We start from the raw sequence: 18,198 nt of genomic DNA, 5'->3' as shown, positions 1-18,198 counted from the left end.
CCATATTCTGCTGTGTACCATGTGCTCCAGTGTATAATGTGCAACCATGTTTTTGGCCCAAGCTTTCAGGAAGAAAATCTTTCATTTTTATTTTTTAATTCTATTTTTTACTTATTTATATTTAGAAACAAAACCAATTATCATATTGCAGGGTATTATTTTGCGTACAGATATCATTATTTCTATAGTTACACTTTTAACACATCTATCTTATATAGATACTGAATTGGTACTTTCCATGTATAATGCGCATCCTTATTTTTCCCTCAAAAATTTGGGCAAAGAAGTGCACATTATATACAGCAAATACGGTATTTAACATTCATTGGTTGATTCTGGTATGTGCCCTGACAGTGGCCAGCAATGTTGGAATCATTTTCTAGCCAACCGAGCTAGCTATCCAGCCAAAGTTGAATTAGACATTTTTAAAAGACAAGATTCCTAGGTCCCACTCCCAGGTATTTGGATTCAGTGGGTCTAAGGTAAGACCCAGCCCAAGAATTTACATTTCAAAAAAGCTCCCCGCGGTGCCAACTGGGGGGTGGGGGGGGAGTTGGGACTGTGGACTATATAATGCTAGCACTAGGTTGTAGTAGTAACAAGCCAGACCCTCAAGGAATTTTTATTCCAAGCTAGAAATCCAGGCACACAAAACTGTGACTAAAGTATAAAATTACAAATGCTGTAAAGGGAGTTGGACACAGAAGAAGGGCACCTAATTCACTGGGAGAAGAGGGATTATAAAAGTTAACACCTGATCTGTGTCTTGAAAGATAACTAAGATGGGAGCTCTGGCTGGTGTGGCTCAGTTGGCTGGAGCATCTTCTCATGTAAACTGAAAGGTTGAAAAGTCATGAGTTCAACTCCCAGTCAGGGCACATGTCTGGGTTGTGGGGTCCCAGTCAGAGAGTGTTCGAGAGGCAACCTACTAAAGTTTCTCTCTCACATCAATGTTTCTCTCACCCTCTCACCCTCCCTTCCCCTCTCTTTAAAATCAATGGGCAAATCCTTGGGTGAGGATAAAATAAAATGAAGTAAAAACTAAAAAAAGGAAGATAACAAAAATGAACCAAGCAAAGAGGGGAGAAAAGCATTCAAGACAGCGGGGATTGCTTGCGTAGAGCAATTTGCCAAAGCTTCAAATGGGCTTGAGAAGCAGGCAGAGGGCAGACTGTGAGCTTACGTAGAGAGGACTTCGGCAGAGGGAAACATGACTGAATTTCAGGTACATCATTCTGGTGCAGTCTGGGCAAGAGGTGGTGCCTTCGCTAGGGTCTAGGGACTGGTGTCAAACATCTAGGGGACAGACTGGAGAAGAGTTAGAAAATAAAACTATTATGACATAGTTATTAATGTACTAAGTAAAGGTTTGGATGGTGGAAAATGTCAATGATGTCTCACATATTTTTCTTGCAGATGAATTTTTCATTGAACTTCAAAACTTGTGCTAATGGTAAGGTCTGAGGTTCTTCCTAGCACACAGAGTACCTGTGGAGCCCCTGCCAGCAAATGGCTGCTAGACTCTAACTATTTGTAAAATTTGGGCCCTCAATTGACCATGGGGAGTCCATCTCAGCAAATAAATTTCTTTTAAGATTTTATACATTTATTTTTAAAGAGAAGGACTCTTTAAAAATAGGGAGAGAGAGAGGGAAAGAGACACTGAGGTGAGAGAGAACTCCTGCATTTGCCCCAACCAGGCACAGAACCCGCAACACAGGCATGTGCCCTGACCAGGAATCAAACTTGTGACCATTTGCTTTGCAGGAGGATTCCCAACCAACTGAGTCACACCAGTCAGGGAATCATAAGCATTTATTCTGGGGGTTCAAATTAAGTGAATTTTTCTTCTCTGGGCCCACAAATGTTATTTTGTGTATCACACTGAAGTAAAATTTAATATTTAAATGCAAGGAAATGGCACCCACCCTCTATTTATTTGCTTATAAAGTTCCAGATTTTATTGAAACCCATTCCTTCATTTATAAGTAACACAAAGCAGTATTATTTGCCTAGTATTTTCCTAAAATAGTAGTTCTTAAACAATAGCAAGTGAAAAAAATCAACTGGAGAACTTTTAAAACAGATTTCCAGTGACCTCCACCAGAGATTCCTATTCATTACATCCGTGATAAAGCCCATCCATTTGTGTCCCTGACAAGATTCTGGGTGATGCTGATGGTGCTGGCCTTTGGACCACACTCCCCCAGGGCTGGGGATACTGCTCTGAACAAAACAGACAAAAATTAAAATAATTGCCCTCATGTAACATATTTTAGTAGTAGTGGACAGATGGAAAATGATGATAGTTGATGGTAGATGATAGATAGATAGAATTTATGTTATGCAAGATGATGATAAATGCTATGAAAATAACCAAGTGGAGGAGGATAGGGCATGAGAGACATCAATGAGAAGGTAATAGTAAAGATTTAAAAGAGGGAAGAGATAAAGCTGGTTAGATTTCTGAGGGGAAAATGGATCAGAAAGAGATAAAAGGGCAAAAATGCTGATTCTGGAGTTTTGCTGGCTTGTTCCCGAATCGGCAAGGAATCCAGCTTCATGGGGTAGAGAAGAACGCAAGGAGACAAGATGGAGGTACAGTGCAAAACTAGAGGGGAGTCCACGTAATCTCAGTAGTTTGACTTGTTACTCTGAATGTGAGACTGCCAAAGACAGATTCTGAGCAAAGAAATAGTTTGATGAGACTTGTCTTAAAAAAAAATTTTTTTTTTTTCATTTTGGCCAGTAGGTTGACACTAGATCAGGAAGGTGATGATGCAAATGAGGAAATCAATTGGGAGGCTGTTAGAATAATCCTAGCAATAGATGGTAGTTTGGACAGGGTGGTAGCCGTGTAGCCTCGTAGATACTTCCAAAGGTTAAGTGCAGCTTGTGTTAGACCGATTGCCAATGTGAGCTTACTCTTTGGCCAGAGGATGCAGGTGATTTCAAGCCCCAGCTCTTCTGTGACACAGGCAGATACATGTTAAAAGAAATAACCATTTCTTGCTCCTCTGGTTCTCTGAGCTCTAGTCCATGTGATGATTAAAAAAAATCACTCAGTGAAAACAGAAAACATGTGGAGGAAAAAAATTAAAAGAAGCAAAAATTAAAAGAAAGAAAAATGAAAAGAAATTAAAAGAAAGATGTATATATGTGTGTGTGTGTATATATACATGAATGATTCTAGATATATATAGAAAGTTAGATTTTATTTATTTATTATTTTAGAGAGAGGGTAAGGAAGGGAGAAAGAGGGGGAGAGAAACATTAATGTGCGGCTGCCTCTCATGCACCCCTAACTGGGGACCTGGCCCGCAACCCAGGCATGACTGGGAATCAAACTGGCAACCCTTTGGTTTGCAGGCTGGCACTCAATCCACTGAACCACACCAGCCAGGGGTGATTCTAGGTATATTTTGATGGCCTGGTAAACAAAGATGGTTTTAAGATCTTGGCCTGAGCAATTAAACCATTGGAATTGTTAACCACTGATGGAGAAGGCTATAAAGAACTTGTATAGGGAGGAACATTGGAAATTCGGTTTGGAAAGGTGAATTTTGTGCTGCCTATTAGAAATGCAAGTGCAGATGTTAAGTAAGGAGTTGGATACATGAGACTTGAGATAGGGGAGTAGGTCTGGGATAAAGATATACCTTTGAAAGTCAAAAGCATATTGATGGTATTTAAAGTCATATGACAGGATGAGATCACCCAGGTGGTGAGTGTAAGTGGAAAAGAGGTTTGAGAACTAAGCGTTGGTACACTTTCAGACACACAGGACAGAAGGAAGAACCAGAAAGGAGACCGAGAGCAAACCACTGGGTTACGAGGAGGAAGAATACGGGAGCAATGTAAAGTAATGACAAGGGGAGATTTCATTAAAATTTTACAGGTTTGTTTGTTTATTTATTTTGCACTGCCCAGGGCCATTTCTTTATCTCTAAGGTCTCTTGACTATAATTTCAACAAATAAGCAGTAAGTATAATATTTCCTGGCCAATAAATGTTTATTAAATCACTAAATATGTACACATGTATGTGTATACATAATCAACAAGGAATAGTTACTTATAGAATGGGCTTATTAGGTAGTGGAACAATGTAAAGAATAGAAATAGAATAAAGGGGCTCAGCTGTACAGTGATGGATGGAAACGACTTCTGGTGGTGAGCATGACATAGGACATACAGATGTCAAATTATAATGTTGCATACCTGAAACTTATGTAATGTTATAAATCAATGTTACTTCTATAGAAAAATTTTTTAAAGAATTTAAAAAGAAGATTATGACTTGTTGAACAGTCAGATGATGGTTAACATTTTTTAGCAAAAAGTGTTTCTAAGTTAGTGTATGGACACTCTATTTTAGACATAATGCTATTGCACGCTTACATGCAACACTGGAGTAAATGTAACTTTTATATGCGTGGGCAAACCAAAAAGTCATGTAACTATGTTATTGCAGTATTTGTTTCATTGTGTTGGTCTGGAGTGGAACCTGCAATATCTCCAAGGTATGCCTGTAAAATGCAGAACAAGGGTTTCATCTGAGTCACATTCTCAGCCCCGGACTCTAGCACATTACAACACACCCCTCCTCCACCCACACAGCCTACCCAAACAAACCCAAGGTCTCCGGCAGCTTCTGAAGCATTCTCAACTTATTTAAATTGCTTTCCTGGGCAAAGAATGTAGTAAGTCTGCCTGCTAGCTACCACCCCCTTCCTCCTGACTTTTCACTCCGGAGGCTCTTACACTGAATACAATGGGACGCAGGTCAGGAGGATGAGGTGAATTTGTCCCAGTCTCTCATGCAAAGAACCCCCGTCAGCAAAGAACAAAGCTTCTAGTACCTGCAGTTTAGAGAGCTGCAAGAAAACCACGGTGGCTTTGACTGCTGTCATGCACCAAACTGCGAAATGAGAGCCAGGAAGTCAGGTGTTCCCCCTTCTTTATTTTTATCCCAGTTTTACTGAGATGTAAATTGACATATAACCTTATATTAAAGTTTACAGCAAAATAATCTGATACATGTACATGTCAATAAATGATTACCATAATTATTTTAGTTAACATCCATCACATTCCCTCTTTTAAAGAAATCTTATTCTATTTCCTTTTTTTACTTTTTTTTGAGAGAGAGAATGAGAAGGGAGAAAGAGAGAAACATCAATTTGTTGTTTTTCCAATCACTTATGCATTCACTGATTGCATCTTGTATGTGCCCTGACTGGGGATGGAACTCTCACCTTTGGTGTATCAAACGATGCTCTAACCAACTGAACTACTGGCCAGGGCTCATATCCTATTTCTAATGAGACAGAGAGTATCTGCATAAACCACACAGTCTTTCCACGTACCCGCTCTTTGGCTCCCCTATTCCAGACCCTTGGTTTCCAGAATGATGCTCTATAAAGGCAAAGAAAAGGTCACATAAAATTTCATCCCCTTGTTAGACCGAGCAATATTCCTACGCTCACAAGCTGACATCTTGCATTGTGAACAAAAACCATTTTGCAGAGCTGCAAAGCCAGTGGCTCTGGAGACCCAAGTAGCAGAGCTCACGGAGGGGACAGGTTAAGAGTTGTATCTTAGAGCCAATACATGTGACAGGGATTTGCTAAGGGTTTACTTTTAGGGATGAGAGATTAAAAAGGGGGAAGAAATCTTAAGTTTTTTAAATGTTGAATTTGGAAATGGGGAGGAAAATTGAAAGCTGTGGACTGTTATGTTTGTCATAAATATGTTAGTGCTGGAACCCAACTCTAAAAACTGTTCCTTTGGAAGACATACCAAAAAAAGAACAGTGTGAGGATGGAGCAGGGTTGAAGGACATGACTGAATTGCCAGGCTAGCGAAGAAAAAACTGATTAAAGAAAGAGCCAGGGAAGGGGGGAAAAAGGCCATAAAATTATGACTGCATGGGAAAGAGGGATAGACAGGAAGGCAAACATTGACTCTAAAAGGAACCCATCACAAGCACTTTGACAAGACCATTATAGGAGTATCATTAGTCTAGAGGATGTTCTTCTTTAATTCCCTCCTTTCAATTGGTTGGTCAGTAAACTTCCTCATTTTACATCTAGTAATGTCCCAGGTAAGATTAAAAGGTTGTGGTTTCATTCTATTGTGTTGTCCATTGGATTAGAATAAAAATCCCGACAAAAGGTAATTTCAAACTTGAAGGTCATGGGCACACAATCCTGATAGAATTTCTATTAACAGCCATTGTTTGTAGGTCACTGTTGTGTTAAATAGTGCATTTATCTTTATTTAATTTTTACAACATCACAGAGAAAGTACTTTTGTCCCTATTTACAGATGAGAAAATTGAGACTTTTTAAAAGTGGCTGAACCAAGATTCTATTCAGTAACATGTGTAAGCAAACTGAAAATCTTCCATAGAAATGGTATGTGCATAATTACTAACAGGACACCCAAGTGTCTTAGGTTAGCAGATCGCAGCTCCTTTCCGGAAAACAAGACAACAGTCCCATTGGAAAGACTAGGCAGTCTTTATGAAAGCTGAAAAAAGAAGAAGCAACTTTAGTGGAAGTTGCAAACAAGTACTACTTTTAACATCAATTGAAGGCTTAGCAACACACAATGTGTTTTATTGCTACCTCAGGGTCAGTCAAAGAGGTAAACTGAGGAAGTTGAAGTTTCTGCATAAGTAGCCCAATTTCTAGGGGTCTAGAAATCAAGAAAGTAATTGTCCTAGTGGGAGTTTCATTCACCTGACATAGCCTCAGGAATTGGAAGTATACCTTTGATTTTAAAAGGTAGGAAAGTGAGGAATCTAGAAGCATTTCATTACCGGGTTTATTGTGTCTGTGGCCCCAGTTTTCTCATTCCCCACCCAGTCTAGGTTATTCCGCAGCTACCTTTTGCATTACAATGGCCTTGGGGAGACTGGCAGACGGGATTAACTGAGACTTCGAGAGGGTGTGTGTGGGTGTGGGGCTACCAGGAGGGGCGGGTCTAAATGTGGCCGAGCCTCCCTTATAAATCTCGAGCCTCCACCATCTCCACCTTTTCCTAGACTGGGTTGGTTGGCTCTCCTTATAGAAAAGGTGACTCACTTCATCCCGTCTTTTTGATACTTTTACACCTGGAGATCTTCGTATTTCTCTAAGCTCTTCTATCTTACCATCTAGTTCCTGACGTTTTCCTCCTTCAACTCAGCAGCATGAGTGTGGATTCGGCTTCTCCCCAAAGCCTGCCCTGCCCTGAAGCATCCAATTCTAGGGAACCTTCACCAGTGCCTGAGGTGTACGAGCCTGACGAAAACTATGCATCCTTGCCAATGTCATCTACTGAGACACTCCATACAGAGACTGGTAAGAAAAAATTGAATCCTTGAAAGCCTGAGTTCCTTCAGGGAGAGAGGAAGAGGGAAAAGGGGGTAAGGGTCATCCTTTCGCCTTTTGTGAGCAATTGTACCCACTAACAGAAGCAGGTGTCATTATCTATTTATTAATCCTCGTGACACCTCTCTTTCAATTGTAATACAGCATGTGTGTCCTTTCACCCACGTCCCAGGTGTCAGGAGTTGTGGACTGAGACTAGGAGCGTGGGACTCAGCAGTTCAACTGCGTACTGTGCGTTTGAGAATTTATATGTGTAAACAATGGAAACAAATGTGTTGTGATAAATGAGCTGATGTATAAATCAGAACACTGCATCAGGCACATGGTAATAGGAGACGTTGCTAAGCCAGAGGTGATAAATAACATCACAGCTTGGGGGGACTGCGGGGGCAGGGTGTCAGTGGTTGGTGGTGAGCATCACCTTCCTGGTCCATCTCTCCAGGAGTGCCAGAAATGGCTTGGCTGGTTACACGAGTCTCACCTCGTTGAAATGTTTTACTTTTCCACGACAGTAGCAGTCTGGCTTTTCTCCCATGCGCTGGATGTATGGGAGTTCATGGAAAGCTCTGTGAGCACATGGCTATGCTCAAATCTCCTAAATCCCAAGGAAGTATTAGCTTTATGGTAGATAATTCCAGAAGGTTTAATCTGCTGACAGTGGCTGGCGTTGGGAAATAAAATCTAGTCTGGCTTCAAAACCTATACTCTAGCACCTAGGCTTCCGAATAACAGTGTGTGGGAGGTGCTTGGGGTACTTAAAGCCAGCAACACCTTTTTGGAAATCATTCTGTTAAAAATGAAAAGGTAAAGTACCTTTTAGCCAAAAATACCATTTTCAAAATAGTATAAAACTTAGCTTAAAAACTATGTTATTATTACAACTGTAAAACCTAAGATGTGGAAGAGTTACCACTGTGAGTTCTGGGCTTTAATGCTATCCTATTGCCTTGAACTTTGTGTTGCTTTTTTAAAAAATTTCTTTATTTTTCGAGAGAGGGGAAGGGAAGGAAAAAGAGAGGGAGAAAAATATCAATGTGTGATTGCCTCTCACATGGCATCCACTGGGGACCTGGCCTGCAACCCAGGCATATGCCCTGATTGGGAATCGAACCAGTGACCCTTTGGTTCATAGCCCGTGCTCAATCCACTGAGCTACACCAGCCAGGGTGAACTTTGTATTAATGTCCTTTGATAATTTCAACATTGAAAAAACAGTGCTGGATTGTGAGAGAAATAGCAGGTGGGCATGTCCTCTGTAACAAGCCAAGTGCAAGTTTGTGTAGATGGTTAATTTTTAAAACTTGCCCCACTTCTAGTCATTAGTTGAGGGTTTCCTTCCTGTATCTGTTTCCTTCCTGTATCTGTTTGCAAGAAGCATAAGATTGTGAATGTTTGCCTTTAAAAAAAAAAAAAGATTTTATTTATTTATTTTTAGAGAGGGGAAGGGAGGGAGAAAAAGAGGGAGAGAAACCTCAGTGTGTGGTTGCCTCTCATGTGCCCCAGACTGGGAACCTGGCCTGCAACCCGGGTCTTTGCCCTACACTGGAAATCCAACCAGCGACCTTTTGGTTTGCAGGCCAGCACTCAATCCACTGAGCCACACCACCTAAGGCAAGTTTTTGCCTTCTAAAGCCTGTGCATTTATACCATGACTAGGAATTGGAGTTGAGAACTGGGAATTACTTAATGCAAATAGGAATCAAAGCACTTACCTAAATGTAGGTAATACAGGAAATAAATTACAAAGTCAATATACCCAGGTCCTGTGCTAGACAATTTTTTTATCTATTACCTCATTTAGTCAATGAAGAAACTGACTGAGGGAGGAATAATATTGGAGATGAGGTCACAGAGCTAAGAAAGTCTGGATTGAAACAGAAGCCTATCAAACATCACATCTCCTATTAGTCTTGGTATTTAGTAATGGGTAGTAACTGTTGATGGTATAGGATTGCCAGAATCTGATCATCAGTTTACTGATTTATTTATTTTTTGGAATAAATACCTTTGTTACATGAGCTGTAATAGGAGGGAGGAGCATTCATTTGCCATTCCGGGCCTTGATTTCTATCAGCTAGAACCCCAGCTCCCTGCCCTCCAGCACAGAGCCATCAGCTGATTTTGGAATTCTTTGTCCTTTTGTCATATTTCTTCTGAATTTTCTTTGATCATCTTTAAATTCTCTTCTTCCTTAGGAGTCAACTTGGTGCCCTTCCTGCAGCCCAGGGCAGTACCTAGTGGGATTTCCACTGTCTGCTGTGTGGCCAATAAGCACAATGCAGTTGTTTTTAAATTTATTTTTAGACGGGGCAGGAGGGAGAAAAAAGGGGGAGAGAAACATCAATGTGCGGTTGCCTCTCCCAAGCCCCATCTTGGAGACCTAGCCTGCAATCTAGGCATCTGCCCTGACTGGGAATCGAACTAGCAACCCTTTGGTTCACAGGCCCATGCTCAATCCACTGAGTCACACCAGCCAGGGCACGATGCAGTTCTTTACTAGAGTCTTAGTACAGACTAGCTTGTTGGGTGCATTGCAGACAACATCAGTAATCCTTGTTTTGCATTATAACACTCAGGAGCCCCAGGAGAAGCTGCCCACATACACAGGTGGTACTTCTTGCTGCCTCCCCACATGTGGACTGTGCGTATGCAGTGGGGCCAATCTGAGTGCTGGCAGCATGGCGTTCCAGTTCAGAGGTTTGCTTCTCGTGCTGGGACTTGCTCTTGCCCCCAGTCTTTGGCATTTGTGCCAGTCTTGAGACATGCCCATGGCATAGCACCGGCTGGAAAAAGCTGACCATCGGTTTAAAAAAATTATGTAGGTATGAAGATTACTAAAAGGAAGTTATGAAGGGACACAGTACTTGGGAATCAAGTAATCTGTTTTGACTTGTATGAACAGCCAGGGTGTTGCCCCAGAGGCTTGAATCCCACTGTGTTCCTCAGCAATATTAGCCAAGTCCATTAGGAGTAGCCATGACTATTGCATGTAAAATGGTAACACTGGTAAACTTACTGAACTGTACAAAGATTGGCATATTACTCAGGTTACTTAAAAATTATTTGTTCCTACCTAGCTCTGAGGTTGTGAAGACTTTAAAAATGCTTTGAAAATAAATATGCATATTAGTATTTAAAAGGCTTTAGAGAAAAGTGTCGTTTTTATTCCCAGCAGTCTCTCCTCTTCCTTCCTCCATGGACCTGCTTATTCAGAACAGCCCTGACTCTTCCACCAGTCCCAACATAACACTGCCCACTTCTATAGAGGACAGTGTAGCAAAGGAGGAAAAGGGCCAGCTCAAGAAACAGAAGGTCAGAACCGTCTTCTCACAGGCCCAGCTCTGTGTACTCAATGAGAGATTTCAGAGACAGAAGTATCTCAGCCTCCAGCAGATGCAGGAACTTTCCAACGTCCTGAACCTTAGCTATAAACAGGTAAGGTGTTTGGTTGTTTTCTTTGCAATAGGAAATGTTTTTTAAAGATTTTATTTATTTTTAGAGAGGGAAGGGAGGGAGAAAGAGAGAGACATCAATGTGCGGTTGCTGGGGGCCTTGGCCTGCAACCCAAGCATGTGCCCTGACTGGGAATTGAACCTGCGATGCTTTGGTTCGCAGCCCGTGCTCAATCCACTGAGCTACGTCAGCCAGGGCTGCCATGTGGAATCTTAGTTTATTGTGTCCTGCAATATAACATGATATTTTCTAATTGTCCTAGTGGTATATTTCATAATTCCTGAATTAAAATATCACCATTTTCATGAAATACTGCATTTTTCCATGTATAAAGTACTTTCATGTGTAATGTGCACATAGGATTTGGCCCACACTTTCAGGGGGGACATCTTTCATTTTAATTTTTTTAATTCAATTATTTATACATTTATATTTAGATACTTGATTTGTATTACAAAGGAATTTTAGCATCTACTATTGAACATATTATGGTACAGGAGATTTTGTGTAACAAATAAGTACAAAAATACAAGAACAGATACAATGTACAAAAAATTTTTTACAACAAACTGACTGTTTATATTCCAAGGTATTATTTTGCATATGGATATTGTTATTGCTTTTTTAGAGTTATACTTTTTTTAAAGCATTTTATTTGTTTATTTTTAGAGAGAGGAGAAGGGTGGTAGACAGGGAGAGAAACATCAATGTGTGGTTGCTGCTCGAGCACTTCCTACTGGAGACCTGGCTGACATTCCAGGCATGTTTCCTGACTGGGAATCGAACCAGCTTCCCTTTGGTTCATAGGCTGATAAACCACTTAGCCACAATAGCCAGGGTGCTCTCTAGAGTTACACTTTTAACACATAAGCATAACTAAAAGAGTTAAAAGCATTTATATAGATAGGGAATTAGTACTACTCACGTATAATGTGCATTCTTAATTTTCCCTAAAAAATTTGGACAAAAGTGCACATTATATATGGCAAAATATGTTACATGATGTGTTCATGGGGATGGGGCTTTTTTACTGCAAACAGATTAAAATTAACTGTGACTAATGGCATGAGTAAACTAAAGGAAGGTGAGTAGACGTTTAAGTGTACACTTCCAGGTTAATAGAGTACACTTCCAGGTTAATAGATTTGCAGCCTGTTTTTTAAAAGACTCTAGAAATTAGAATTTTGTTCCTGAGCTTTAGTTAGTTGTAGTCGTCTCGGGGGGGCGGGGGGGTGTGGAATGTGAATAATATTCTGGTCCCTAGCACATCTGTGTTACTACTATTTTATGTTGTTTTGTCACTTTTTTCCTGCAGATTAAGACCTGGTTCCAGAACCAGAGAATGAAATGTAAGAGGTGGCAGAAGTACAACTGGCCAAAGAATAGCAACCGTTTAACTCAGGTAACAGGAAACATTTATTCTGCTCTTCCCTTTCAGTGACATTTTAGTTTTGTTTATTGCTGAAGTCACAGTTGTATGACTGAAGTCATACAACTCCAGTCACAGACAGCTCTGAGTTTTTCTGTACCCTTTCAGTTAACACACCCTTTTCTTTCAGATGAGCTCAGCAACTACAGAGTACCTGGGCTTCTCTTCCTATCATCACCAGGGATGTTTGGTGAATGCTTCTGGAAACCTTTCAGTGTGGAGCAACCAGACCTGCAGTAACCTCTCTTGCAGCAACCATTCCTGGAACAGCCCATCTTGGAACTACCATTCCTGGAATAGTCAGACCTGGTGCCCCCAGGCCTGGAACAACCAGGCCTGGACCAATCAGTTCTATAGTTATGGAGAGGAATCCCTGCAGCCCCAGATTCAGTTCCAGCAAACTCCCATCAGTGATTTAGAGGTCACCTTGGAAACTGCTGGGGAAAGCTATGATACAATACTGCAAACCCCTATGTATTATACCACCCAGCAAACCATGGATTTATTCCCAGATTACTCCATGAATATGCAGCCTGACTCCACAAACATTTAGTCCTGAACATTCAATGTGACAACAGGTGTATTCAATCTCAATTTGGCAGTGGTTATATATGTCCTAGGATTTTTCAGTGTGTCTCTGCCTTGATATGCTGCTTCTCATTATGCCAGTTTGGAGCGGTGGGGGTGAGGTATGCAGAGTCTAATCAGAGATTTCCGTAGCCTTGCAGCTAGAGACATATAAGATGTCTCTGGCTATAGATAATTAAATATAATACTATTTTGAATTACTCTAGGGTGTAGAATTTCAAACTCAAGAATAGAAAGTAAAAGTACAAAGATGTGTGATAAAAGATTATTTGTGTTTTCTGGGATTGGGAGGCCTGTTAAAAACCTCAGTTCAGGTGAATGGTTAAGCTACAATATACTTAACTGATTTCCTCTGCCCCTTTTGCTGTTTTACTACAAACCCCAATTTATTACTCAAGTATTTGTGATAGATGTTTTGTATTTTGCTGTATCATCATATTACCAGTTTGGCTGGTTGGTTTATAAGTTTAAGTACAAATAAATAAAACATCTATTTTCCCATTAGTTGGCTTTGTCTTACTTTTACCCAGTGGTCTAACGAGTAAAAATCTGCTCAACATGGGTATTTACTGCATTTTTGATGTGGGGGGAAATTAACTGAAATTTTCTCTAGCCACTGGGGAGATTGCTATCTTAGAAATGAGTCAAAAAAAAGTCATGAAGGTTATGATAGATGACTAACTAAACTTGAACAAGCTTACATCCTCTTTGTATGTGTAATATTGAAACAATACAGTTGTGGCTATTTTCAGTTAAGAGTGACACATCTAGAGGATGCGGAAAGTGATGAGCAGAGCTCTTGGGTTTGGAGAGGCAGCGGGGAGAGGCAGTACTGGAATGTCACCCTGTAACGAATGTCACATATACGACAGGTTCTGTGACTTCTCTTTATTCAGTGTAATTCTACCCTGCCAGAAGCACCTTATGTTGGAATAAGCTTATTTTTAAGCATTTTAAAAATAAAATGCTTTTATTTTTTGACATTTAAATTCATAGATAACTACACAGCACAATTTAATGTCATTGCAATGTATGACTTGATAAGTGTATTAATGTTAAGACTGAAAAAAAATGGATCAGAGACCAATATATAAGTAAACACTAGGGCTAGTTTGAAATAGAATTTTTCTTTTCCAGGTAAACTATGTCCTCACCTTAGAAGAAGCTAAGCAGTCCCCTATAACTTATACTAGTAAACCCTTTTTTTCACTGCCCTGTTCCCACCCAGGCTTGTCCCAAGTTTATTGGATTGTGGGAGCACTTTTCATTCATGACTCTGCCTTTTGCTCCATGGAAACCTCCAGGTCTCTGAAGCATCAGAGATGCAGAGAATAACCAGAGTAGGTTTCGTGGTCATTTTCTTCATGGTTCTCTCAATTTTCCAATATTGCTCTATAATGTCATCCAATCCAATTATCTAGACATTTCACAGAAGAAAAGGAAGGCGGGATAATTAATTTCTGCCAAGACCTAAGGACAACACGCTGTTCCTTTCAACTGTCAGGTGTCTGAGTCTGTGCCAAGCATTACATTATGAACCAAGTAGACACCTGAAACAAAACAAAAATTTTATTGAACTACGAAAATAGTGTACGAAATGCCATTCTCTAAGTCGCCACTTTTTAGTCTTACAGTTCAAGGACAGATTCAATCGTGACTTTGAAAAAAGTCAATCTGGTCCTGCCACCTGCCTTTTTCACTTAAGTTTTGAATATATGAATGAAGGATTAAACAAAAGTAGTTAGAGTAAACTATGTTTTTTTTTAATTTGTCACTAACATTTTTACAAAATCTTTGGCTCCAACTAAATGCACATAGTAGACAAAAATTTTGAGGAAATACCAAATGATGAACCTGAGCCTAGAAACTTTTGGGAAAAGAAACTATTATTATAAAGTGATGGAGCCCAGGAAATGTCAGCACAGCTCTGCAGTACTTGCCCGTGTCATGGAGCAATTCTTTACACCCCTGCTTAACTGCTTGTGTTTTGCATAAACTTGGGTTTATTAGACATTGGGAATAGGCAAGGATAGGGCTAAGAATTAAGGAAAGTTTAGCAAAGTGGAGAAGAGCACCTATCACCTTCAAAGCATCATGCTGGAAACTGGAGAAGAAAAAGGAAAAAAAAGATTGAAAAAGGGAGGTAAAAGGGGCTGCTGGCTGAGTTTCTGGTTGATCTTGTTCCTCCACGCCCAGCGGTGCCTGCTCCTTTTGCGGCCTCGCTGGTTCTCAGCGATTCCGATCCCGGCGGGAGGGAGGGCGGGCCGGGTGGCCCGGGCTGCGGCGGCGGGCAGCTGGGCAGCTGGGCAGCTGACTGGAGCGCTGCTCCTCACTTGGGGTCGGAGGGACCAGGGACCGAGTGCACGCTGCTTGGCACCGCAGGGTCATCCCGCCCTGCCCTTGGGAACAGGGATGTTAGGCAGCTCTGCGGCCCGCGAGGCGGGCTCAGCGCTGTTCACAGTGCAGCAGACAGCACCCCAAGAGGACAAGGAGAACATCAACCCAGAGAAGGAGTCGTCTGCTTAGCAGCCCCGGACCCAGTCCGGGGCTGGCTGTACTGAAGGCCGGGAACTAGCGGGGTCCAGCGCCGCCGCAAAGGCCCGAGACGCGACGGGGTGCACCCCATAAGGATCTTAATGTAAATGATGAGCATGTCATCATCCCTCCCTGGAATGCACAGTAAACAGCCTGCATTTACCATCCATGTGGATGAAGCAGAAGAGACTCAGAAAAGGCCAAGTGAATCCAAAACAGAATGTGAAGACGTCCTGGCGTTTAATTCAGCTATTGGTTTACCTGAACCGAGAAAACCACTGGTATCTCTTGATTATCCAGTGGATGGAAGTTTTGAGTCACCGCAGACCATGGATATGTCGATCATATTGGAAAATGAGAAGCCAGTGAATGTTAATGAAGTCCCAGACTACCACGAGGACATCCACACCTACCTTTGGGAAATGGAGGTTAAATGTAAGCCTAAAGTGGGTTACATGAAGAAACAGCCAGACATCACCAACAGCAATGAGGGCCATCCTCGTGGACTGGTTAGTTGAAGTAGGAGAGGAATATAAACTACAGAATGAGACCCTGCACTTGGCTGTGAACGACATCAATAGGTTCCTTTCATCCATGTCTGTGTTGAGAGGAAAACTTCAGCTTGTGGGGACTGCTGCTATGCTGTTAGCCCCGAAGTTTGAAGAAATTTACCCCCCAGAAGTAGCAGAGTTTGTGTACATTACAGACGACACCTACACCAAGAAGCAGGTTCTCAGAATGGAGCACCTGGTCCTCAAAGTCCTCGCGTTCGACTTGGTCGCCCCGACTGCCAATCAGTTCCTCACCCAGTGCTTTCTGCACCAGCAGCCGGCAAACTGCGAAGTTGAAAGCTTAGCAATGTTTCTGGGAGAGCTGAGTCTGATCCACGCGGACCCGTACCCCAAGCACCTGCCCACCTGCCCTCAGTTATCGCCGGAGCGGCCTTCTACCTAGCACTCTACACGGTCACAGGACAGAGCTGGCCTGACTCTTGGGTGCGGCAGACGAGGTACACCCTGGAGAACCTGAAGCCCTGTCTCCTGGACCTGAACCAGACCTACCTCAGGGCCCAGCAGCAGGTCAGAGAGAAATACAAGCACCCCAAGTACCATGGCGTTTCCGTCCTCATCCCTCCAGAGACACTACGGGTGTGACAGGGGCAGCTGCCCCCGCTTCTAAGATGGGACTCCCTCCGAGGACAGGGCGTGGCTTTTATTTTAGGTCTTTACCATCATTTCTGAACACAAAAGTTATTCTCAATACACATTATGCTATTTTAAAGTGGTTTTAATGTGTATATCTTTTGTACATGTAACTATCTTACACACGTGGCCAATTTTAAGTGGTTTTGTTAAAGTATTAACGATGCCAACCGTCAGGATAAGAATAAGAATTAATAAATCGATTTAGAAAACTTGGATTTTGTAAGTCAAATTTAATTTGAGGTAAAAATTTGACTTCAGGATTTCACTCAGAAAAGTTATTTTCTCCTATGGGGATTAGGGAGGCTTCTAAAACTGTAAGAAAAAGAACTGTATTTTATAGTTTCAGGAAAACAGACAGTGGTTCTGGCATTTTCCTAAGCGTCCGGACCATTTGCTGACTTGCATGATCAAAGCAAATCTGGAATAAATCTGTTTATTTTTTGGTTGTGATGATCCTAGACTCTTTGAGCCCTTTGGACACACTAAGAAAATGCTTTTTCACTCATCAACTTGCACACTTTATACTAAAGTGACAATTATTTAAGACCTGTTATGTTCTCCAGAAGGTTTATTTAAAACAATGTAAGAACTATATAAAGAAATGGCTAGATTTTACAATGGATTTGTGAATAAAAAACACCCAAGGTTGCCAGCACTTAAATAAATATCCTTTTAATAATTATTTACATAAACAACCACGTGGGCGTTACTGAGCAGGCCTCTTCTTTTTCCTCCTTCTCACCTGCTTTTTACTTGGCGCCGTTTCTTGTTTTGCACTGACAGGTCTGTGGGTCTGTGTTATGTGAACAGAGTGAACATTTACCAAAAAAAAAAAAAAGAAAGAAAGAAAAAGGGGGATAAAAAAACCTAAGGCAGAGGATAGCAAAATCAAATCAAGGAAGCAAAGGACATTTTTTTAAGGATTTTTTACATTTATTTTTAGAGGGGAAGGGAAGGAGAAAGAGGGAGAGAAATATCAATGTGTGGTTGCCACTCACATGCCCCCTACTGGGGACCTGGCCTGCAACCCAGGCATGTGCCCTGATTGGGAATCAAACCCGTAACCTTTTGGTTCACAGCCTGCACTCAATCCATTGAGTTACACCAGCCAGGGCCAAAGAACATTTTTGATTTATCTTTTTATAAAATTGTACATTCTGATTGCAAAACTGAAAGAAACCTGCTATTAAAAACAAATTTAAGAACTACATAATAAAGTGAATCTACTAAAAACATCTATTCAATGATAAACACTTTCTACAGCTATTGTATATGGGTGGTTTTACAAGTACATTTTTTTTAATGCTTCATAAATTTGTGTGTCTTCCTTACACAGGGGCCATGCTAATCTCTGTATCATTCCAATTTTAGTATATGTGCTGCTGAAGCAAGCAGTACATGTGAATTTTAATGGATATATGTATACTTTGTGACAGGATTATACCATGCATTTTTTCATTAAAAAATCAATTTTAGAAAGAGACATCAATTTGTTGTTCCACTTATTTAGGCAATCATTGTTTGTTTCTTGTATGTGCTTTGATGGGAGATTGAACCCACAACCTTGGTGTGTTGGGATGATGTTCTAACCAACTGAGACACCTGGCCAG

The 18,198-nt window shown here is 41.1% G+C and overlaps 1 protein-coding gene and 2 pseudogenes across 1 annotated transcript; 2 read left to right on the top strand and 1 right to left on the bottom strand.

Moving 5' to 3' along the window:
* Positions 1 to 7,197: 7,197 nt before the first annotated feature.
* Positions 7,198 to 12,813, top strand: NANOG (Nanog homeobox). Its single transcript, XM_045839687.1, has 4 exons — positions 7,198 to 7,348; positions 10,554 to 10,813; positions 12,147 to 12,233; positions 12,391 to 12,813. Exons 1-4 carry the CDS (start codon positions 7,198 to 7,200, stop codon positions 12,811 to 12,813), a joined length of 921 nt encoding a protein of 306 aa, XP_045695643.1.
* Positions 12,814 to 15,260: 2,447 nt separating this feature from the next.
* On the top strand, positions 15,261 to 16,537 carry LOC123819413 (annotated as a pseudogene).
* Positions 16,538 to 17,879: 1,342 nt separating this feature from the next.
* On the bottom strand, positions 17,880 to 17,979 carry LOC123819427 (annotated as a pseudogene).
* Between the last annotated feature and the right edge of the window lie 219 nt (positions 17,980 to 18,198).

Source organism: Phyllostomus hastatus, unplaced genomic scaffold (genome assembly GCF_019186645.2).
Source record: "Phyllostomus hastatus isolate PE091 unplaced genomic scaffold, TTU_PhHast_1.1 phas_contig_308, whole genome shotgun sequence".
Classification (NCBI taxonomy): domain Eukaryota; kingdom Metazoa; phylum Chordata; class Mammalia; order Chiroptera; family Phyllostomidae; genus Phyllostomus; species Phyllostomus hastatus.
This window is presented reverse-complemented; position numbering and strand designations above follow the sequence as displayed.

Bases quoted from the DNA above. Each gene is read 5' to 3' on its own strand.
- NANOG (XM_045839687.1), top strand. From the start codon at position 7,198: ATGAGTGTGGATTCGGCTTCTCCCCAAAGCCTGCCCTGCCCTGAAGCA. The intron at 10,814-12,146 runs GTAAGGTGTTTG...TTTTTCCTGCAG, and splicing joins TGAACCTTAGCTATAAACAG to ATTAAGACCTGGTTCCAGAA. The intron at 12,234-12,390 runs GTAACAGGAAAC...CTTTTCTTTCAG, and splicing joins ATAGCAACCGTTTAACTCAG to ATGAGCTCAGCAACTACAGA.